Here is a 23,712-nt window from a genome sequence, read left to right as displayed (position 1 = left end):
CTAACAAAAACTTAAAAAGCCCAAAGAGGCCTTATCCCCACCATATTTATAATGGGCCCAAGGCCCTGGCCTTAGCCACACGGTTTGGATTCAGAGTTGCGCGTCTTAAACGACGTGGTTTAGGCAATGGTTAAACCGCAGGGGAAGGTCCCACCATTCCCAAAAGTCGCTTTTTTCCCTCATGTTCAAATTCAAACTCAATGGCACATCCTGTAATAAACGCTCGATCGGTGCCCACTATTCTAACAAACCCTACCCTCTTTAAAGCATCCCATATATATGCCCCCTCAATAATCAAAGTTCCTCCCTGGCTTGTAATCAAAACCCGCAAACCGTTTTCCTCTGCCAAAACCCCTACTCTCAATTTCTCTTTCTGCTTCAATCAACTCCGTTTCTTCGATCCCTCGATCAATCAATACTTATTCAAATTTAGTAATCATGTCTTTGAGGCCAAGCGCGAGGACCGAGGTCCGCAGGAATAGATACAAGGTCGCCGTTGATGCTGAGGAAGGTCGCCGGAGGCGAGAAGACAACATGGTGGAGATCCGGAAGAATCGTCGGGAGGAGAGCCTGCAGAAGAAGCGCCGTGAGGGACTACAAGCCCAGCCTATGCCAGCTTCGATTCACTCCTCTGCTGTCGAGAAGAAGGTTAGTTTTGTAATTTCAGCGTACGAAGTAATTGATCGCGTAAATTCATTTGTGTTTTCGTTTGCCTCTGAATGAAGCTATCAAAATTGGTTGTTAGGGGCTTTGATTGTTATGTCACTCAAGTTCTTGAGATTTCAGTTCAAACCTTGGTTTTGTTGGATATGGTTTTTTTTTTTTTTTGCGCATAATTTATATTGGAACTATGGTTTTATCAACTTAATATATTTATTGAGCATTGATTTTTTGTATCTGGAGCATTTTGAATTATCTTGCTCTAGAGTCAGTAAATATCAGAGGAGATTATGGTATGATTGAATTGGTTCTGTAGACTTTGCCTGTTATTTTGGTTTTAGAAGTATGAGTTTTGCTGCCCATTTGAATTATCAATTAAGATGTTAGGGCTTTATTGCCTGGGCGAAGTCTGTTTATGAGTTTTTTCTGAAATGATGTAGAGCATCAGTTGTTCTTGAAGTCTTTTTATGTGTATTCTCTCATATTTTGTTTTGCTATGATTTTTGAGGTTCAAAAACTACTCTTTAGAGTTTGTTTTCAGTTTAGCCTGGTGGTTGCTTGTATCTGGTTCAATGTTCAGCTCTTTCTGAAGTTGATTTTATTTTACAGCCAGTTTTAATTGATATTGGATTGTCTAATTATTTGTTGTTGAATTAGACGCAGTTTTTAATTTCCCGAGTATGGGACATCTAAGTTCTGCATTATTTTGGTTGAAATTTGTTTTGATATGGTGCATAATTAGTGATTTGGTTTGTTGTTGTATCTTTGTGCACAACAGTTTCCCATAATGAGTTGTCATTTGTTAATTTTGTGAATTTGAAATGAATTAGTTTTGGCTGACATGTGACGCTTGAATTGATGTGTGATTGTTTTTCTGTATTATGCTTCACTGTAAAATTGGTTAATCTTTTGGAATGTGGTTGTGGTGTTGTGAATTTTATGGTTCATATTTTGACTGGAGCATAGTCTTTTCTTCCTTCTGGAGCTTTAGAGTTGGGGATATTGCGTTGAATCTGCTTCTGAGAATCAAATGCAATTATATTCTCTTTTTGCGTCTTCTAGTGGGAGTGAGGTTGGTCATGGCTTTTTAGCTGTGGGTTTTGAGGTAATGGAGTCGGGGTGAATCAATCTATTAATGGTTGATGTTTATCCTTGTATAATTGTTTATGCAGATTATCAGTGTATGTTGTAAGCTAATTTTTTTAGCTTTTGAGAAACTTGGAATGTGTGTGTTATTTATTTTGTTGAAATAGTGGCTTTGAGCTCAGTAGGGATTCTTTTTATGCTTATCTTTTACATTTGTATTATAATTAGTTATATTCACCCGATTTCTGTCCATTTTGTGGGATTTTTACTTTAGACTCTGACAATTTGGAATAGTTGTGGTACTTTTAAAGGGATGATTTGGCTTCTTGTTTACGTTTCTTTATTGCTTAAGTGCAGTTGGAGCATCTGCCATCAATGGTTGCTGGTGTTTGGTCTGATGATGGTAATTTACAGCTTGAGGCAACCACACAATTCAGGAAATTGCTCTCCATTGGTGAGGAACTGGTCCCTGTAATGTATATCATGTATTGATGTAATTTGTTTTGCTTGTATACCATATTTACTCTTCCAATTTGTCCATTAACAGAGCGTAGCCCTCCAATTGAGGAAGTCATACAGGCTGGTGTTGTTCCCCGCTTTGTCGACTTTCTTATGAGGGAGGACTTTCCTCAGCTTCAGGTCTGCCAGATGCACTAAATTATCCTTTTTTATGTCTAATCTTTTGTGATCATTACTAGAGAATCTAATTGACTGAAAATTCATGTAGTTTGAAGCAGCTTGGGCTCTCACAAATATTGCTTCTGGGACATCTGAGAATACTAGGGTGGTAATTGATCATGGAGCTGTCCCCATTTTTGTGAAGCTTCTTGGTTCTCCAAGTGATGATGTTCGTGAACAGGTATGGCATACATAGAAGATGACTAATGCTATCCTACTTTTCCTTGTATCGTTATTTCTGTGTGGGTTGTTCTTTGTAATGTAGTGAGATGTTAATTAATTGAGTTCTTATTGAATTAGCAGCTGAGTGGAATTGCTGCATGATAATTTTTATCAAATTTCTTTTTGTCTGTCTTGAATACTCAGGCTGTGTGGGCATTGGGTAATGTTGCTGGTGATTCTCCTAAATGTCGTGATCTTGTTCTTGGCCATGGAGCTTTGATTCCTTTGCTGGCACAGTTGAATGAGCATGCTAAACTGTCTATGCTAAGGAATGCCACATGGACGCTCTCGAACTTTTGCAGAGGCAAGCCACAGCCACCTTTTGACCAGGTTTGCTCATTTGCCAACATATTTTCATTTGCTATTGGTTGTTAATGCTTGGCGTTTCAGTTTTTTGAATGGGGTTATGGTTATATAGCTTTCTTATCATCTTTTCTTCTCTGACTTTCTGTTACTTGCCTGAGACCATTCTGTTCTTGTTGCATCTTACTGAACAGGTTAAGCCTGCTCTTCCTGCTCTTGCACGTTTAATTCATTCTAATGATGAGGAAGTCTTGACTGATGCATGTTGGGCACTCTCTTATCTTTCTGATGGTACCAACGACAAAATTCAAGCTGTTATTGAAGCCGGAGTATGCCCTCGGCTAGTTGAGCTTTTACTGTGAGTGTTAGATTCTCTTATTCTATGCTTTCTTGTCTTGGTGGTTGGGTTTGTGATTCACATTATTTGTTGTGCACCTGAAGTCTAAATGTTTGCAACATTTGTCAGGCACCCATCTCCCTCGGTTCTCATTCCTGCACTTCGCACTGTTGGCAATATTGTCACTGGTGATGATATGCAGACCCAGGTACTAGATACATAAACACATTATTCTTTGTCTTGTATATGCATAACTCTCCTACATCACTGTTCTATCCCTAGAAATGATATTTTATTTATCATTATGATTTCTTGGATGTCCTGTTTAAGTTGCATGATGATGAATCCATGTGGGAGGATAGTGTTGATGTTCACAAGCCTCTATGGAGTCTGTAGTAGGTTACCACCTTTGGTGGAGAATGTATCAATCCTATACCTAATTTGTAGTTGAGAAACATTTAAGAAAAGAGGGAATAATTATGTTATCTAACTTTTCAAGAAACTGAAAGTGGACCCTGGAAGTATTGTTCATTTTGTAGTTCTTTCCCCCACTCTAGTTATCCTATTCAACGTGAATGTGCTTTGTGTGGATGCATGCCATTTGTTTGTTTTCTTACTTTTTTGGTATGCTGTCTTCTAGTGTATCATCAATCATCAAGCACTGCCTTGCCTTCTGAATTTGTTGACGAATAACTATAAAAAGAGTATCAAGAAGGAAGCTTGTTGGACCATATCTAATATAACTGCTGGAAACAAAGAGCAGATTCAGGTAACTATGTATGCATATTTGTTGTATTTATTTTATGGCATTGCATTGATTATGACTATTGAATGGTTCATCATAATATCTTGTTTACTTGCAGGCTGTTATTGAGGCTAATATCATTGGGCCATTAGTTCATCTACTTCAAAATGCTGAGTTTGACATTAAGAAAGAGGCTGCATGGGCAATCTCAAATGCTACATCTGGTGGTTCTCATGAGCAAATCAAGTAAGAAAAGGAATTCTTTTTTCATCTGTATTTGAAAATTATGTTTTGCAGTTTAAGGTGTATCGATATGATATTAAGCTACTAATTTTTTGTTTGGCTTACAGGTACCTTGTTAGCCAAGGTTGTATTAAGCCCTTATGTGACCTTCTCATATGCCCTGATCCAAGGATCGTGACAGTCTGTTTAGAAGGTCTTGAGAACATCTTGAAGGTAGGAGAAGCAGACAGGAATATGGGCAACACTGGAGGTGTAAATCAATATGCACAAATGATTGATGATGCTGAGGGGTTGGAGAAAATTGAAAATCTACAGTCTCATGACAACACCGAGATTTATGAGAAGGCTGTGAAGATCCTTGAGACATATTGGCTGGAGGAGGATGATGAAACAATGCCACCAGGAGATGCTTCCCAATCTGGGTTCCAATTTGGAGGGAGTGAGATGCCTTCTGTTCCATCTGGTGGATTTAATTTCAGCTAGACACAAGTATTACTTTCGATCATGTTTTCCTCCATATTATTAGTAATGCAACAATCTTGTGTATATATCTTATTTTAGCAAAAAGTAGATGGTTTACATTCTTGTAGTTTATTGCCTGCAGGAGTTGTCACTGGTTCAATATTGAAGTCGTGAAATGTGGTGAGACAGCTGTCAGCTTCAGGTCGGGTGTCTTGGTGTCATGTTTGGGTCTACTGGTTTCGTCTTTGGTGTGGTTGAAAGGCTACTGGACGGTTTGGGGTTTTCAGCATGGCGAGATTATATTTTGGTGTGGGAAGACAGTGAATTGGGTCACATGATGAACATGGGTTTTCACTACTATAATCTGAAAAAACGGTGCTCATTTTTGATGGGGTGGGTTGTTCTTGGAGGTTGGGCTCTCAGAACAAAAATGGAGTCTTTTTGAATGTCTCTTGTCATAGTTTGTTTTAGTTGTGTCTCTGCCGTTTCCACGGTATGTCGATTTTGGCACTCCCAGAATCTATGTAGGGGCGTGCTTGTATTTATCTGGAATATTGGAAAATTATAAAATTATATAATTTACATATTTTGAGTCGGTTGCAGTGAATTTTTTTTTTTTAAAGATTGACAGATGCAAATTATGGGTCTGGTTTGCCTGGTGTATGTACTTTACTGGTTTTTAAAAAAAATTTTATAAAGTAATTTTAAATCAGTTTTTGGTCTCCATCACAATCTGAAATGAATTTTTATTGAAAGGACAGTCGAATCGCTACGATTTTTGTTGTAGTGTTATACGATGAATTGGCTTGGCCGTGGAAAATGGCTACTAAATAATCCTAGTTGGTGCCTCTGTTAATTGAGGCCTACCATTATGATCGACTTCTATTCTGAGGTCTAAACAAATGGAAAAATTGGTTACGGATTTTGCCATCTCCATTCTCTCCTTTCTTCCTAAAATGTTCTGTGGTCTAGTTAGTTAGAGATTAATCGATGAGATTTATTAGTTACTGATTTTGGATAGCTGAAATAGGAAATAAACAAAAAAAAAAGGGCTGTATTTTTTTTTTATTTAAGATTAATCAATACAATTTCTTTCTCTAAATTGTCTCTCTTCCTCTACTCTTTCTCCCTTTTTTTTATTTCCTTCTCCTTTCCTCTATTCGTAAAATCCTAGGGTTGCTTTCTGCTTCCTTCTATTTGCTTGCTCCTTTTTTTCTTTATTTGCTCCAATGGTTGAGAACAAGGAATTTCAAGGCAATTAAACCTTTGGAGTTAATTCTCATAAAGCTAATGAAGCATTTTATTAAAATCAAGAAGCATAACAAAACTTTTAGATTAGAATGGAATAGATTCAACAAAAAATGGAATCGACTCAACAGAGATTAGTATGAAAAGTGGATTTAGAATTTCTAGCTCAAGAAATGGTTATTGCAATCGACAAAAAAGGTTGCACAAATTTAGATTGTTCCAACCTTGAAAAAGAAGATAACAGTTCTCGTGGCAATGATAGTCTTGCTGTCCATAAAAAAGGTTTCGCCAATTTTCGTTGTTCCAATCTTGAAGAAGATGATCAAAATTGTGATTGCAACGATGATCAAGTTCCTGCTTTCCAATTAAATTCTTCTCTGTAGTGGTTTGCTGGAGGTAATATGTGTAAGTTTGAAAAGCAAATTTGAATGCCTCTCAAGCATTTCGATATCAAGAAATTTAATAAAAATAAAAACTACAATAGATATAGAATCTTCAATTCAAGATGGTAATACTATATTTGTTGCCCTTCAATCTATTGAAATTCTTGAGAATGGTCATGGAGTGCTGTTAGATAAATTTGATTATGTTCCAAAAAGCTTTTCATCAGAAATTTTTCTTCTTGTTGAAGCTGTTCTTAATAACAGAAGCAAGAAAGTATGACAAATGGTATCAATCTTGTGTTAGTTGTAATTTGGAATTACAAATGAATAATCTTGTGAATGTAATCCTTACAGAAGAAAGGTTTGACTGTGGAGCAACCAAAGGAAGAAGATGAATCGTTATCACTAGAGGATCTCTACCATGAAAGTGTTTATTAAAATGACTTAGTTGCCTTTCTGGAAATTACTATACAGAGATTCAGAGTAGTGCAAAAAGGATTAAGGAGATGTTTCTTTTCATCCTTGGGGACAAGAATGATCTTCATGGAGAGGGTAATGTTAGAGTTAGTTAGAGATTAGTTCAGTTACTGTTATTGGATAACTGAAACATGTGATAAATAAGAGATAAGGGTGGTGTTTTTTTATTATTCAAGATTAATCAATATAATTTCTCTCTAAATTCTCTCTCTCAATGCCTCTCTTTCTTTTCCTCATCTTCCTTTTTCTTATATTTTTCTCTCCTTTTCTCTGTTCTTTTTGCTTAGTTGTGACCAGGGCATAATAGGCTATTGAATCAATGGCTCCGAACAGGAATCGGCCCTTGGCCAGACTTACATACAATGAAATTTAAAAGGAAAAAAGAGGGGAAAAAAAAAATTTAGGCAAGCCATAGAACAATATGGGCTTGGTCTAGAATTGGTATGGAGTCGAAAGTCCATCTACCAATGTTATTATTCGCTTGGAGTTTGGACAGAAGCTAACAAGACTATAATAAAATCGACTTTTCAGGGCTTTTTTAAGGCATCTACTGTCATGGTAGAAAATTTAAATATTTTCTTAAAAAATATTTTTTACATTTTGTAATATTTAAAATATAAAAAAATTAATAAAAAATATTTTTAATTAAAAAAGAGATTAAATCACTTTTAATATAAATGAATAATTAAGAGTAAGCATTTGGTTCAAATCGAATTGAATTGAATTGAACCGAATTAAATTATTAAAATCAAATTACCATATTTTAGAACCGAACTGAAAATGAAAAATTGAATCGAACTGAATCATTCTATTTTGATTCAATTTATTTCAAACCGATTGATTTTGAATTTTATTTATTTTTTAATTTAGACTAAATTTTCAAGTTATTTAATTTAATTTTAATCTTAATTTAAACTTAATAACTATTAATCAATGAAATTAAGTAATTTATATATATATAATTACATATAATTTATAAATTCTCATAAAAATAAATTAATTCAAAAAATAAAAAATATTATTTAATTCGATTCAAATTAATTTTTTTTCTAAAATTAAATTAAATTAAATTAAAATAATTAAAATTTTAAAATATAAAATTAAATTTAATTCAATTTAATTATATTAAAAAATAAATCAAATTACTAAATTAAAATAATTTAATCTCACATTTCAATTTAAATTAAATAAGACTAACGAATAACTTTCTCTTTAAACAAAATTATTTATCGAATTTAATAATTTCATTAAATTATGAATATATATTTATATTATATATATTAATAATTTAATATTATAATTAAATAATTATTATTATATTAATTATAATTTATTTTTGTGATGGGAAAACAGAATGCATCTTTGGTGGCGGAGTGAGAAGACAACAAAAGAAGCGTTTTTTGACATGTTACCAAGGACAAAGCTACAGCTTTTTCTGCTCTAAGCACATCGTTGCCTTCTCCCAAGTGGACAGAGACAGCTGTCAAGGCTCATCTTTTCATGGTCAGGCACAACCTACATGGTCTAAGCATGGGGAACTGAAAACCCTAACATCGTCAGAGACAGATCTACGAGTGGATCCAACGTGTTTAATGACTGATTTTTTAAAATTTTATATTAATTATGGGTAGAATATACATGTAAATTATATAAAAATAAATATTTACTAAAATTATTAATTTTAATAAATATTTATTTTTATTATTTAATTATTTAATTATATATATTTATCTCTCGACAAAAAAAAAAAAAAAAACTTATCGATTAAACAACTTAATCCCCTTTCTAGGGCCTTTGTTTGTTACACATTTTCATTCTATCATCATGGTTAGATGAGATAACAAGGGTGGTCACTATTTAGTTTAAATAAAAAAATTAAATTAAATTATTTTAATAATTTAATTTAATATTTAATATAATTTGATCTAATTTTATATTTTAAAAATTTCAGTTATACTTTGGAGAAAAAAAATCAGTTTGAATTGAATTGAACCGAATAATATTTTTTATTTTTGAATTAATTTATTTTTATAGAGAATTTATGAATTATATTTAATTATATATATATATATAAATTATTTAATTCATTGATTAATGGTTATTAGATTCAAACTAAGATTAAAATCAAACTAAATAACTTGAAAATCAAGTCTAAATTAAAAAATAAACAAAATTCGGAATCGAACGGCTTGAACCCAATCGAATCAAAATAGAGCGGTTCAGTTCGATTCGATTTTTCATTTATTTTGGTTCGGTTCTAAAATATAGTAATTCGGTTTTGGTAATTTAATTCGATTCGATTTGGTTCAGTTTGAACAGAATGCTCACCCCTAAGGGTACTCACAAAAAAAAAAATTAATGACAATGCATACATGATAAACCTTTCAGGTGAGTATGGTGTAAGTGATATATTTAATGTGACTGATCTTGCTCCTTTCTATGTAGATGATGACAATTCGATGACAAATTCTTTCGAAGAGGGAGAGAATGACGAGGAACTGATTGCACCAATTCCACACCAATGGCCAATAACTAGAGCAATGGCTAAGAAGTTCCAAAGTTTGGTACATAAGCACATCACTAAGTCCAACCTCTTGCAAGCATTCGATTTTGACGTGGAGAAGAAAAGCCAACCTTATTGTACATTCCTTAGCATATTTTATCAAAACTCGAATTCGATTAATATTATTAAAACTCAAATCCTTCTCAAATCTAATTAAAATTTATTCTCAACTACCTAAATCTATCATAAACTCGATTTTTATTATCTAAAAAAAATTTTGAACTTATTTAATTTTATATATTTTAATTAATATTTTGCAGGAAAAATTATTTTGATTAGTAATTCATATTTTAAAATTTAATAATTTTATAAAATATTTAAATTCAATTTTATATAAAATAAAATATATAAATATTTATAAATATTATTATAAAAAAATATATATATTTTATATTTGATTAAGTATTTATATAAATAGGTGTGAGTAACAAATACCCAATACGTAAAACATGAATTTGACCCGAACCCATCAAATGTATTATTTTTCAAATCCAAACCTGTCCCAAATCCTATTATATAATACTCAAACCCATTTTATTAGAATTCGATCGGATCAAAAACTCGCAAAAATCTAATTTGTTGCCATCCCTAATCATGGTAACAATATCTGCCTTCCATTTAAAACTTAGGTTCATGGCATCTAATTATAAGATCATATTGATAAAAATTGAAAAAGGTTTTATTCTTTGAAATTATAATCATCAGAAGTAGAAGTAATTATCAAAATTATTTATATTTTATCTTTTTAGAATGATTTTAATATTTTATAAAATAAAACTATTGATTTTAGAGGCTAGTAATGATCCTAATAATTGATACCTAAAAAATAATATACTTTAAACTCATGAAAAGAATAATTAAACTTAAATTCTAAAAAATGAAACTTAAATTCTAAAAAATGAAATTTATAATTTTATAAATAAAAATAATTATATTGAGTGCACTTAATAATTTACCATTAAAATTATTTTTTTATTAATTCGATGCGTATTGCTGTTAATGACTATATATGTATAATTAAAATTGAGACGAGTACAATTTTTTTTTTTTATTATCATTTTAAAAGTTACGAGCTACAATATTATTAATAAGTAAAACTTTTTATTTACATATATTTTAAATAAAATTATTATTTAATTTTTCAACACATAAAATGCATTCATATATATATATATATATATATATATATATATATTAAAAGGACAAAAAATAATGGAAAAAAATAGTATTATGATGAAATTTTAAATTATTGATATTTACAGAACAGTTAATTAAGAAAAATATTTTAAATGTATTTAATATAAGTTCAATATTTACAGAACAGTTAATTAAGAAAAATATTTTAAATGTATTTAATATAAGTTCAATCTTATGTAAAAATAAATTTAATAACTAGACGTATGTGACGTTGATGCTAGATGAATTTCTATTATAATGATTTTATTCGACAATAGTTTTTAAGGAAACATTTAGTAATCAAAACATTACTTTTTTATTTATACTAATCGGTGGCATAGTATTTATTTCAGTATTTAAAAATTGAGAGAATAATTTATGAAAAGCTACTCCTCCTAATTTTTAGAGGTTAAGGGCGTGTTTTGACTAAAGTTAATAAAATTATATTACTATTTTTACATTTAACAAGTAATCTAACAGCTATTTTTACTGAATATTTTTACTTTAATAACTATATAGACAGTTATCTATTAACAATAAAACAGTTAATAATTATTAAAATAAATAACAACTATTAAAATAACTAATGTTGCCAAATATAGTCAAATGCCTTATTTGAGTTTCAATCGGCTGAATGTCAATAGTGTGAGGATTTCTAGCAATGGTCTAAGCTTGGAGATGAAGGCGGCTAGGGTTTTTTTTTTTGGAAAAGATAGTCTTCCTAAATGTTAGGGTATATATATTGTATGGCTTTGAGCCTTAGTTTTTGGACCGAGTCTCTTTTGTTATTTTCATTGCCACAAATTAAACAAAAAAAAATTTGTGGTTTTGTATTTTAATTAGGTGATGAGATCTAAAGTTATTTTGTAATAATGTTTTATTGTGTGTGAGAACGCTTTAGTACTTATGCGGTAAGAAAATTCTATTATACTCTTAGAGCACATAAATTTAGTGATCTATTTCTCAAAAAGATATGAATCATTCTTATATGGATGGTAAATTTCATATGACTGTGAAATATAGTATATGTATATGGATTTACTATAGAACGATTTAATATTACTCTTGAAATTGTTATTGAAAAAAATATTTTTTAAATATATTAGTTATAAAATATTAAAACAAATAAATTACATTTAACAAGTTTTAACTCTTCAACCTTAATGCCAAATGGAAAATGTTTTAATACCATTTAAAATATTGACATAACATATAATTTTGTTCTATGTCATACTGTAGGTCTCAATAAAAATTAAAATAAATAAATACTTCCCCTTCTCCTTCAACTCCAAAGATGGTAAAGGGTCAATTATTTGCGGGTACTTGATTATACCAAATCCTATTAATACAGATTTAAGTAGTATATAATCGAGTTTGAAATAGATTCATATTTGAAAAATAATAAACATTACAAGTTCGAATTTTGTATATTAGATATTCATTGCCCACCTATTTATATAACAATATGATTTGGGATGGATTTGGGTATTAAAAAAAAAATAAATGAGTTCATGTTCAAGTATGGTGTTTTTTACAAGTACCTGATGCATATATTTTATATAGGCATTTTAGAATGTTTTGCATCCATTGTGCCTTTACATTTAGTATTTTATAGCATTTGAGTATTTAATTTAGTTAAATTTCTAATTTTAGTATTTTATATTTGATGTTTGGAATTTTTATGCTTTTGATAAGTTCTAAGGTGATTTGAAGACGAAAAGGAACAATTGGAAATGATTCAATATTATTTGAGAACTTAAAGCGGTGAAAAAATTGAAGAAAAATTAATTGAAGTGTGGCCAAGATTTTAGAAGGAGTCCCATGCTGCATATTGCTTCTCAAGTTCAGTAAAAGGCAAAAATCTAAGCAGACAGTATTTTTCTTGATAAGTCCTATGGGGCGTGTTACTTTGTCTGGCACTAGAAGCAGAAATGTTAATTCATACAACAATTTTCTTATGAACTTCCATGCCCCATATAACTTCTCAAGTTGCCTAAGTTTTCTTCATCTCTCAACGAACACGGGGTATGTTGAAGATCAATACTGGAATTTGTTCCTAGAGCACTTTTAAGACTGTTTGGATCACTTTTTACACCTCACCACTTATTATCTCTTTTTGTCTTTTCTCACTATTAGCTTTTTAGAGCAAATACCTGACACATATAAATTCATCATTTTCTCCTCATTTCCATAAGAAGCAAGAAAGAGAAAATCTTCTTTTTGGGGAGAAAAGAGCATAATGCCATTTTTGGAGAAAAATAACTCTGCAAGTGATGTCTCCAGCTGCTATTCCTCAGAGATTTAATTATTCTTCTTTTGGGTTTTCTTTATTTTTAGTCTATTTTCATGTCTATTTACGTTATTTCATATTTTTTTCTTGTAAAGACAACAATGAGTGAGCAGATACTTTGATTTCAAAGTTAGGTGTAATGATTTGAGTTCTATTTTGTGGATTTAGAATGATTTTAACTATATTTTGATATATATAAGTTTTGATTCATATCTTGTATGCTACACTTACATGCCCATTGTTGGTACCTTTTGATTTTTATTCTTAATCTTAAATTGAAGGATCGAAAGGTGAAAATCTATGATAGATAATCAAGATATTGAATTTAATCACGTAGTGTTAGAAATAAACTAGTGGATTAAGAGAAATTTCAAGTTGATTAAAGTGCTTAAAGGGTTTTTGCTAATTAAACATCGCATGAGAATGAGGTTTAGTTTCCTTTAAAACACTATTTAGTTTACTTGAAAGAGAAATTAAAGAAAATTTGAATCAACTTCCTTCAAACTTGTATTTCCCTAAAAATTAGTTTTACTAATCCAAATCCCAATAAAATTCACCTCATTAACCCCAACTCTGGAATTACCTTTACTATCAATTAATTCTAGCTTTACAATCTTATTGTTAATTTTGTGAAATTGCATCTTAATTAGGAGTTTATTTAATTATTTGTTCATTTCATATTTCTTTATATTTCTATATAGTTGCTCTGTTTACTTCGTTTAATTTTGATACACTTTATCAATAATCCAGATAATCGTAACTTTTATAGTTTGGTACTCAAACAACAATCTTTGTGGGTCGATATCTTTTATTTACTACTTGAACGATTTGTATACTTGCAAAGTACGAACCAGTACCCTATTCATTGTCATCATTACTATATATAGGAACATTGGAATAAATAAAAATACCCTTCATGATTATAATATTTAAAATATTTTTTATTATTTAAATTATAACTCAAGAGAAGAATTAAATTTTTAATTATAACATCATAAAATTATATTATATAAAAAATAACATAAAAGTAAAAAGGAAAAAGAAGCCTTCAATTTTTAATAATTTTGTTATAATACACTCTAATATAAATAATACTCTTGTAATGAATTCTAATTTATAATTTCATATATTAAATTTTCAATTAATAAATAATTGAAATGTGGAAAACTCCTTGCTTGAGGAATGGCAATGGAGCAGGTCGGAGATGGGGATCGGTTCTTCCATCCTCACTCCATAGGAATTTGGGGTTGGTGCGGGGCTTTCATCGCTGGGGTGTAGGGCGGGGCAAGTTTCCCTCGGAATTTTTTTTTATTTTAATTTATTAATATATAATATAAATACATTTATTAAAAAATAAAATATAATTAGAAATGTAAGTTTTATATATTATTTTAACTATATATTTATATATTTAAATATATTTTATTTAAATTATAATATTTAAATATATAAATATATAAAAATAAAATTTTTTAGTAAAAAATAATAATATATTATTATGCAAGGCAGGTTACGGGGTCTTCCTGTCCCTACGCCAAATAAATCTGGGTCAAGGCGGGGCGTGTTCAGAAACTTTTGCCATCTTACTTGCCTTGGACAGTATGGTAAAAGAATTTAGGCATGATAATTTAATATAAGTATTATATTAACCTCTAAAGGAAAATTATAGAATTTCAAAGTGAATTTCCTATGGAATAAGTATTATATACACTATAAAAAGAATAATATTAGCAATTAATCGAATTGGTTGCTAATTCATTAAAATCAGTTGCCAATCGATTTAGCAATCAATTTAGCAACCGAATCAGTTGATTGCAATGAGCCTGATTGCAAACAACAACCAATAATCTAATTGGTTGCAAATAGCAACCAACAACAAAATCAGTTGCTAAATTAATTAAACTTAAAAAAAATAAAACTTTAATAAAAAAATTATTGTTTCTAGTAGCAACCGGAATCGGTTGTTAATAGTAACAAAAACATAATCAGTTACAAAAAATTTAGTGTCTTTAAATTTATAATTTTGCAACCATTTTGTAAATCTATTACTATTTGTAACTAATTTAGCAATCAAAAAGTTGGTTGTTAATTTTATAAAATTATAAAAAAAATTAAAATTTCAAATAAAAAATAAAAATTCAAATAAATAAAATTTTCAAAACTGACTAAAACAATAAATTATTAATGAAAATGACCATATATATATAAAGCAAAGAAATTACTAAAATTAATATCACAAATAATTTATTAACAAAAAATATATTTGTATAAAAATTTTTGTTATATGCAAAAGAAAAATAAATTAAATAAAAAAAATGAGAAAGAAAAAGATGATAAAAAAATAGATGAGAAAAAAAATATGATAAATAAGAAAATATATGAGGAAAAAAAAAGATGAAGAAAAAAATAAATGAGAAAAAATTAGCAAACGATTATCAGTTGCTAATTTCTCTTAAAAATTAGGCAAGAATTTTTTGGGAAAAATTTTGTAACCGATAAATAATTGGTTACAAAATCAATTACTAATAGCAACCGATTTCAATCGGTTGCTAACAGTAATCGATTTGCAAAATTGTACGCTAATCAAAATTTAAAAATAAATAAATAAATGAGTGGAAATTTTATAAGGAAAAAAAATGATTGCAAAATCAGTTGCAAATATAAAAAAGAAAACAAAAAATTAGATAGAAATTTTTGAGACAAAATTTGTTGCAAACTCGGTTGTCAATAACAACCAATTTTAATGGGTTGCTGTTAGCAACCAATTCACAAATCGGTTGCAAATCGAAAAAGGAAAACAAAAAAATTGAGCGAAATTTTTTTAGGGAAAATCAGTTACAAAATTAGTTGCTGCTAACAACCAATTCGTAAATTGATTACAAATCAAAAAAAAGAAAAAAAAAATTGAGTAAGAGTTTTTGGGAAAAAAAATTTAGCAAACGATTTACAATTGGTTATAAAAATCAGTTGCTATTAGCAACTGACAAGAAATTAATTGCAAATAACAACCAATTTTAACAATTGATCGTAAATTGATTGCTAACTCTGGAGTCAATTAAAATAACTCTTTAAGTTAGCAACTGATTTCCTAAATCGGTTACTGTTAGCAACAAATTTTAAAATCAGTTATTATTAGTAGCAAATTTTAGCAACTGATTTTATTAATTATTTGCTAATGACAACCGATTTAAAAATTAATTACTAACTGTATATTTAATATTTTTCTTATATCGATTAGCAATCGATTTTAGCAACTAATTATAAATCAGTTACTAATAATAACCGATTTAGCGATAGATTCTTTAATCGGTTGTTAAATTTTTTTTTAATTAATTTTTTTAATTGAAATAAAAAAATCAATTATAAAATTTATTGCTAATAGCAACTGATTTTAGACAGTTACAATAATCTATTGTAAAACTAATTGTTTTTTTATAGTGATATACAAATTTTAATCTAAACGAAATTAATTTAAATTATATGAAAATCTATTAACATAATTTAATAAATACGTAATTTATATATAAGTAAAATCGAAATTATGATAATCACACATGAATCTAATCCTAGGTCGGATTTCAAGTTTATTCTCAAGCTTATGAAGGTTACATCTGATTCTAAAAAAAAAAAAAAAAAAATTACATTTGGGTGCCTTGTTTACAATCAACATTTTTTAGTTTATTTTAAAATTAAAATATTCTTAGTGAAATTATATTTAAATTTTGAATTGAAATAGAAAATTAAATTTAAATAGTAGGCCAATTAAATTACAGATTTTTTTTATAATATTTATAGAATTAAAATTATAGAGTTACTAAATTAGAAATTGTAATGGTATTTTTTTGGTATAGGTAGAATTATTATTAAAATAATTTTAAAATTTTAATTTATATTATTTACAATAATGTATCGAAATTGAAATTATGTTATATCTCTGATAGACAAATCTTCTTTTCCAAGATGCAATATTCTGCGTAGGGGGTGAGCAATCGGTTCAAACCGAACCGAACCGAATCGAATCGAATTAAATTATAAAAATCAAACCGTCAATTTTAGAAATCGAATCGAACCGAAATTGGTGAAAAACCGAATCGAACCGAATCATTTTATTTCGGTTCGGTCCGATTTAAACTGATCGATTTGATTTTTGATTGATTTTTTAATTTAGACTTGATTTTCAAGTTATTTGGTCTAATTTTAACTTTAGTTTGAACCTAATAACCATTAATCAATGAAATTAAACAATTATAATATATAAAATTAAATATAATTCATAAATTTTTCATAAAAATAAATTAATTCAAAAATCGATTCGGTTCGATTTGATAATATAAATCACTATTCGGTTCGGTTTAATCGATTTTTTTCTCTTCAAAACTGAATCGAACCGAAATAACCGAAATTTTTATAAATTAAAACCGAACCGAACCGATTAAATTTTAAAACCGAACCGATTGAATCGAATTAACTCCGTTCGATTCGATTTTTCAATTTGAACCGTTCTGCTCGGCCCTAATTCTGCGTTTCTAATGGGTGTTCAATGTTTTGTTGACCTTAAAACTTAAATAGAAATAATAATTTTAAAATAGATAAAATATAATAACTTTGATAGACAATGAAATAAAAATAAATAAATAATACAGTGTTATTTAAAAGTTTTGTATAATCATATACACAAGCAGCCCTAATCTTATTTTTATATTGACTATTACCAATATAAATTAGTTTTATCTTTATCTAACAATGCAAATAATCACATGCAAATCCACATATATGTTGTTCATCATGATATTGATACGTGACTTTATTCATTAGTATTATCACATGATATTTTTTATTTAATTCTTTTATATTCTTTTTTAAGTATATAATAAAATTTTAATAATTAAAATAATGAAAATAATGACATGATTAAACTAACTTTAAATAGTTGTATATTTTTTAAGTAATATTTCTATTATATTACAATATTTTTTTATGAAATTTTTATTAAAATTTTAAAAGATAAAAAATAAAAAATAAGTAATATTTAATTAATAAAAATAAAATATATAAAAAATAAAATATAAAATAATTAATAAAAATTTTAAGGCATTATTTAATTACACACATATATATAAATAGCCACACGTGTTAGCACGGGCAATTTCCCAATGTAAAGCTACAACCAGAAAATAAAAAAGTCTTCATGATAGTATAATTGAGACATGAATACTTTTACATATTCGTTTCAACACGGGAATATAATCACTAGAATTTTGAGATAATTATTAATATTTTTACAAAAAATTATACATTTTACATATGATTGTATGAGATTTTAATTTTTTTTAGTCTACTTAATTGAGATTATAGTATTTTGTTAACATCCTTAATTAATGCATGAAAATATTTTAATTTTTTAATATATTAATTTATTAATCAATCTTAGCTAGCTTGATTCTTGATTTTGTCCATAAAATTATAAGAAAATCCAATAATATTTTTACATATATTTATGTGAAAAGTCATACTCCTTTCAATATTAATTTTAAATAGTTATGTTTTAAATTTTTAAAATAATAAACACAAGAGGAACATATGAAAAGAAAAGGGAGAAAAAAAATCTAGACTATTTCAAAGTATTAATTATATAAATTATTATGAATATAAAACCTCATTGTACAAGTTAACATTACTTTAAATTATGAAAAAAAAAATAAGCAAATTAAATTTATTTTTTAAAAAAGTAAAATAACAATTCGAAAAATTTAATTCAATAAGCTAAATTATATTTATTATTAACTTATTTTAATTTTTAAACATTTTCACTTATTTATATTTTTAAAACTTGTCATTATCATATTTTATTATTATATTATTTTTTAACTTATAATTAAATTAATATTATATGTTAATAACATAACAAGTAACTTTCATAAAAATGAAGATCTAATAAAACTAAAATAATTTTAAAATTAATTAATATTTTAATTTAATTAATTAAATATTATATTTATAATGCATATTATATAAAAAATTAAAAAATATAAATATTAAAATTAAATTAAGTGTATAAATAACGAGTAAAATGTACACTATAGAAAAACTAATATATATATATATATATATATATATATAAAAGCAATCCACCCTTTCTTCAATTCAGTATCGATTTTCTCCAAAATAATCTCTTATAAAAGGTGGCAAAGAAAACCCTAAACGCATCCATCTCCATTATTGCTATTGTGTGATTTTAGAAGATTGGTCTATTTTTATCCAATCCCAAATTCGCCGTACATGCATGTCTTTGTAGAAAAATTATATGGTGATACAGTAATAATATATGCAAATAATAAGAGATCGATAAATATGTAAATATAATTATTAAAATTAAAAAAAAAGAAACATGATGGTTATAATTTCATAATTTTTTTGAAACTCGCTATATCTATATATATGTTTATTTATTATTAATTTATCATTTTATAGAGATTATTTTATATAAAATGTCCAATGTAATATATAATTTTTCATATAATTTTTTAAATTACTGAATATATTCAATGATGTAATATATATTTTTCGTGAAACTAACATAACCTTAAATGTTAAAAATTAATGCAAAGGGTTTTCTATAATAAATTATAAAATCAATGAAGTTCATGGAGAATATCTTATTCCATATAATATGATTTATTGTGGAAGTAGTAACGAGTTAATGATCTTTTATGATCCCTCTGTTTATTTTTATTTTTTCGCTTTTTAAAGTTTTTCTTATTTATAATTATTTATTATTTTTAAAAAATTAAAAAATATTAAATATATTTTTAATTATATCTTTATCTTTATTTTTATTAAATATTATAATTATTTATATGATTTTTTTAAAATTTATCTTAATATCTCATCTCTCGCTTTAATTAAATAAAAAAATAATTTAATTAAGTTAAAAAAATATTTTATTATAATTTAAATAATTTAATTAATTTTTTAATTATTATAAAAAATCTTAAAATACAAATAAAACTGGAAGAATGCGTATATCATATCAGTATTTTAAGTGATAATAAAATTCATTAATATAATATAAAATTGTATGATATATTTTATAGTAATTTTTATTATTTGCCATATTTTGATTATTTTATTAAAAAAATTTAATCTCCTTAAATGAAAAGTCAAAAGTCTTATTCCTTTTCATTTATTAAAAAAAATTGAAAATAAAATGCCAGCTAATGAAAAGAAGCACAGCGAGTAAAACCGTGAGAGTACAAAAATAAAAAGGAAGAGAAAATGGCAGCTGTTCGTGCATGAAGCCACGTGACTACCTCCATCGCAAAAGTTTGGCGGGTATAAGTGGGAAAAAATGAAATGAGGAGGGGCATTTTCGTCATTCTATAAGACCCAAAACCCATAGGATAGGGTTTTTGGTGCATATCCACCACCGCCGAGAGGGAAAGCACGCTCTGTCGGCTTCGTACTCTCTGTTTCCTCCATATTTGCTCTGCTTATTTTCTATCTAAATCAGTCTTCCTATTCAAGAAATGATTATAACTAGACTGAGTCACTGCCTTGTCTATATCTCTCTCTCCATTAGAACAGCCCCTTAGCCACCTCTCCCTCACTCACACTTTTCTACGAAGGAAAAAGCGAGGATGGTAATTGGCGTGATGGATGATCTTGGTGAAAAGGTGCGTCAACTTTAAATGATTGTGTTGCTTTTTTTATTTTATTTTAATGGGTTTTGTTTTTTATTAATTATTTATACATTAGCTGTGTTGTTTGATTATGGTACAGAAATCATTGCACGATGATGAACAGGACAAGAGTATGATCAAGAATGCTTGTACCGTCTGCAAAACTACCAAGACACCCTTGTGGAGAAGTGGACCTGCTGGGCCCAAGGTGCAATATTCATTCAATCTGCTCATTTTTCTGTGTTTCATTCTGTTCTTTGGGTTTTTGGTCTCTGTATTTCACTTGAATCCCTTGTTTACCACTGCCCATTATATTTTTGTGGATACCCAATTGATTTTTCATTTGGATCTATGATTTTAACTGCTAGACTTGTGACTTGTACTTTTGATTTCATGGTCTGGGTGGGTTTTGGAATTTGGTATTTTCAGTCACTGTGCAACGCTTGTGGGATCAGATACAGAAAGAGACGAAGATCAATTTTGAGGTTAGACGAGGATTCAGAGAAGAAAAAGAGAAGCCATTGCACCACCCTCACAAGTACCGCTGTAAATAGCAGCACCAGTGCGACCTCGGTCAATGGCGTTAATGGTAATGAATTGGGGGAGTCATTGAAGATAAGACTAATCGTAGAGGGTGGGAAAAGGAAATTTGAAATATCATCAGTTGTAAAGAAACAGACCTGCCAGCGGAGAAGGGAGCTGGAAGAAGAAGAACAGGCTGCTTTTTCTTTAATGGCATTGTCTTGTGATTCTTTTTTTGCATGTAATAGGAAAAGATAAAATACAGAGTGGATTTGATGTTAAACTGCAAACCAACCCTGCCCCGCATACCTTTTCTTTGTCCTTTTTAGATTATCATCCATGACCTTTCTTCTTCTTCTTCTTCTTCTCCATTTTCAGAGGAAGATGGTGAAGAATGGTGATATCGTGTGTACACAGAATTTTCTGAATAATGAAGGAATATATGTTTCTCAGATATGGGATTATATATATATAATTTTTTTTTTCTATCTCCATTTTATAATTCTTAGCATCCCTTTCATCTTTAAAGTTGAGTGATGAGTGCGCAAATTTCAAATGCAAAATTTAGATCTTTTTGAGATGGGTACAAATTTGTTTTTTGAAAGATTATTCTAAAAGTTACAAGCTACAATATTATTAATAAATAAAATTTTTTATATTCATATATTTTAAATAAATTTATTTAATTATCTTTTTATCACGCAAAATATTCATATATAATTTGAAAGAAAAAAATAATAAGGAAAGAGGAAAAAAAAAAATAGTGTTATGATCAAAATTTAAGTTATTGATATTTACGGAATAGACCTCATTTGAGTTTCAGTCAGCTAAGTACTAATAGTGTGAGGCTTTAAATAAAATTTTTTTGTATGTATAGACTTTAAACAAAATTATTATTTATAATTTATTTAATTATTTTTATTTTTTATCACGTAAAATATATTCATATATAATTTGAAAAAAAAATAAAGAAAAAAAATAGTGTTATAAGTAGTTAATATTTACAGAACTGCCGATTAATAAAAAATATTTTGAATACATTTAATATAAGTTTGATCTTATATAAAAATAAATTTAATAGCCGGATCTATATGATGTCAATGCTAGATAGATTTCTATTATGATCTCATTTGAGCTTTAGGCAACTGAATATTAATAGTGTTAGGATTTTCTATAATGGCTTCTTTGGTTGTTGATGTTAACGAAGAATGATCTAAGCTTGGAGACGTAGGTGGCTAGGATTTCTCTTTTGGAGGGGATAGTCTTCCAAATCCTGTACTTAGGTCGCAGATAGAGAAGAGTATTCAATTGGTTCTATTCCGATTGAAAAACTAAATGGCCTTAAAATTTAGATCAAATCAAATTAACATTTAAGAAATAACCGAACTAAATCAAGTCGATTAATGTTGGTTCGGTTTATGGATAACCAAATTTATGAATAGACTAAAATTTCATATTACAAGCATTCATAGTTTATAAAGAACTAATCAACATTCAACAATCTTTTAATTTTTAGCATTCACACTTCGTAAATCACAAAATACATGTATCAATATTCATTAACCAATTTCAAAATTTCATAATCACATACTAATAATTTCAAAATCACATCCACAAAAGAAAAGAAGTATAACCACCATAAGATTGATCGAGATTTAAGAGAGATAAGAGGTGAGATGAACGAAAGATGACAAAGAGATAATGGATGAGAAATGTATGTTTTTTCCATTTTACATAAAAAATTAAAGACTGTCCCAAGTAAAGCATAACATAGCATAGCATAGCTTAGCATAGAAAACACTAGAGGATAGAGCAAAGTATAAAATTGAGGTAACAATTTGCTAAGCAACTTGGACAGGAGATAACAATTTGTTGGATAAGATCTAGTGCCCTCACACCTAACTTGTTGAATTGATTACCTTTGGTTTATCACAGTGTTCAAAGAAAGAAAAGGCAATAACTTCATCAATCATTTAAGATTTTTGCATGAACTTGGCATTTATTGACGATGGATGGATTAGCTTATGAGTCTGTAACTCCGGAAGAGAAAGATGGCGATATTATATAATCCAAGAGAAAGAGATAAGGGGAATGTGGGAGTACTCATAGTTTAGAGAGGTGTTGTGCTGTGAGGAGGTAGGACGAGAGGTTAGGTGGGTATGGGTTTAGAAGAATCAAATCAAACCAAAAACATTAAAAAAGAATAACTGATTGGATTAAAAAATTGAATCAAAATACTCAATTTAATTAGATTTTTTAGTTTAGATTGAAAATTGCTCAACTCCGTCCATAAAAGTTTTGAAAATTATAATATTACTCTTAGATTCTAATGATTTTTTTAAAAAAATTATTGTTTGCCCCTAAAATTTTTATATTTAAAAATTTACCTATAAAATTTGGTATATATTTTTTAAAGAATTTATATTGTCCTTCCAATATTTTAATTTGTGTTTTGCCTTTTACACTTGTAAGTGATTAGTTGTGTTCCTATTGGGTCGGATCTTCCCAGTTGCCAGTACATATCATATGGCTTTGGGCCTTAGTTTTTGGACCATGTCTCTTTTTGTTTAACGAGAATTCCTTTTATTAGTATTGAGTCCGGCCTGGGCTTGACAAAAGTTTGATTTAAATTAAATAT

General features: G+C 28.2%; 2 protein-coding genes across 4 annotated transcripts; both read left to right on the top strand.

Annotated features, from left to right (window-relative positions):
• Positions 1-287: 287 nt before the first annotated feature.
• On the top strand, positions 288-5,343 carry LOC110651527 (importin subunit alpha-2). 2 transcript variants are annotated; one of them, XM_021806888.2, is made up of 11 exons: positions 288-648; positions 2,104-2,200; positions 2,294-2,385; positions 2,474-2,605; positions 2,791-2,976; positions 3,144-3,307; positions 3,416-3,494; positions 3,927-4,055; positions 4,150-4,277; positions 4,382-4,763; positions 4,879-5,343. In XM_021806888.2, the coding sequence occupies exons 1-10, from the start codon at positions 439-441 to the stop codon at positions 4,755-4,757; spliced, it is 1,593 nt and encodes a 530-aa protein (XP_021662580.2). In that variant the 5' UTR covers positions 288-438; the 3' UTR covers positions 4,758-4,763; positions 4,879-5,343. The 2 variants fall into 2 exon arrangements, with proteins under 2 accessions (XP_021662580.2, XP_021662582.2); XM_021806890.2 differs by having other exon boundaries at positions 4,865-5,343.
• A 14,905-nt stretch (positions 5,344-20,248) lies between these two features.
• Positions 20,249-21,528, top strand: LOC110659408 (GATA transcription factor 15). Of its 2 annotated transcripts, none has more exons than XM_058146890.1 (3): positions 20,249-20,546; positions 20,653-20,760; positions 21,008-21,146. In XM_058146890.1, exons 1-3 carry the CDS (start codon positions 20,511-20,513, stop codon positions 21,104-21,106), a joined length of 243 nt encoding a protein of 80 aa, XP_058002873.1. In that variant the 5' UTR covers positions 20,249-20,510; the 3' UTR covers positions 21,107-21,146. The 2 variants fall into 2 exon arrangements, with proteins under 2 accessions (XP_058002873.1, XP_021673019.2); XM_021817327.2 differs by having other exon boundaries at positions 20,277-20,546; positions 20,982-21,528.
• Positions 21,529-23,712: the final 2,184 nt, after the last annotated feature.

This window comes from Hevea brasiliensis, chromosome 5 (assembly GCF_030052815.1).
Source record: "Hevea brasiliensis isolate MT/VB/25A 57/8 chromosome 5, ASM3005281v1, whole genome shotgun sequence".
NCBI lineage: Eukaryota > Viridiplantae > Streptophyta > Magnoliopsida > Malpighiales > Euphorbiaceae > Hevea > Hevea brasiliensis.
Note: the sequence above shows the minus strand (reverse complement) of the source record. Positions and strands in the feature narration are given on the sequence as shown.

Bases quoted from the DNA above. Each gene is read 5' to 3' on its own strand.
- LOC110651527 (XM_021806888.2), top strand. From the start codon at position 439: ATGTCTTTGAGGCCAAGCGCGAGGACCGAGGTCCGCAGGAATAGATAC. The intron at 2,606-2,790 runs GTATGGCATACA...TTGAATACTCAG, and splicing joins GTGATGATGTTCGTGAACAG to GCTGTGTGGGCATTGGGTAA. The intron at 3,495-3,926 runs GTACTAGATACA...GCTGTCTTCTAG, and splicing joins GTGATGATATGCAGACCCAG to TGTATCATCAATCATCAAGC.
- LOC110659408 (XM_021817327.2), top strand. From the start codon at position 20,511: ATGGTAATTGGCGTGATGGATGATCTTGGTGAAAAG. The intron at 20,547-20,652 runs GTGCGTCAACTT...ATTATGGTACAG, and splicing joins TGGATGATCTTGGTGAAAAG to AAATCATTGCACGATGATGA. The intron at 20,761-20,981 runs GTGCAATATTCA...TGGTATTTTCAG, and splicing joins GTGGACCTGCTGGGCCCAAG to TCACTGTGCAACGCTTGTGG.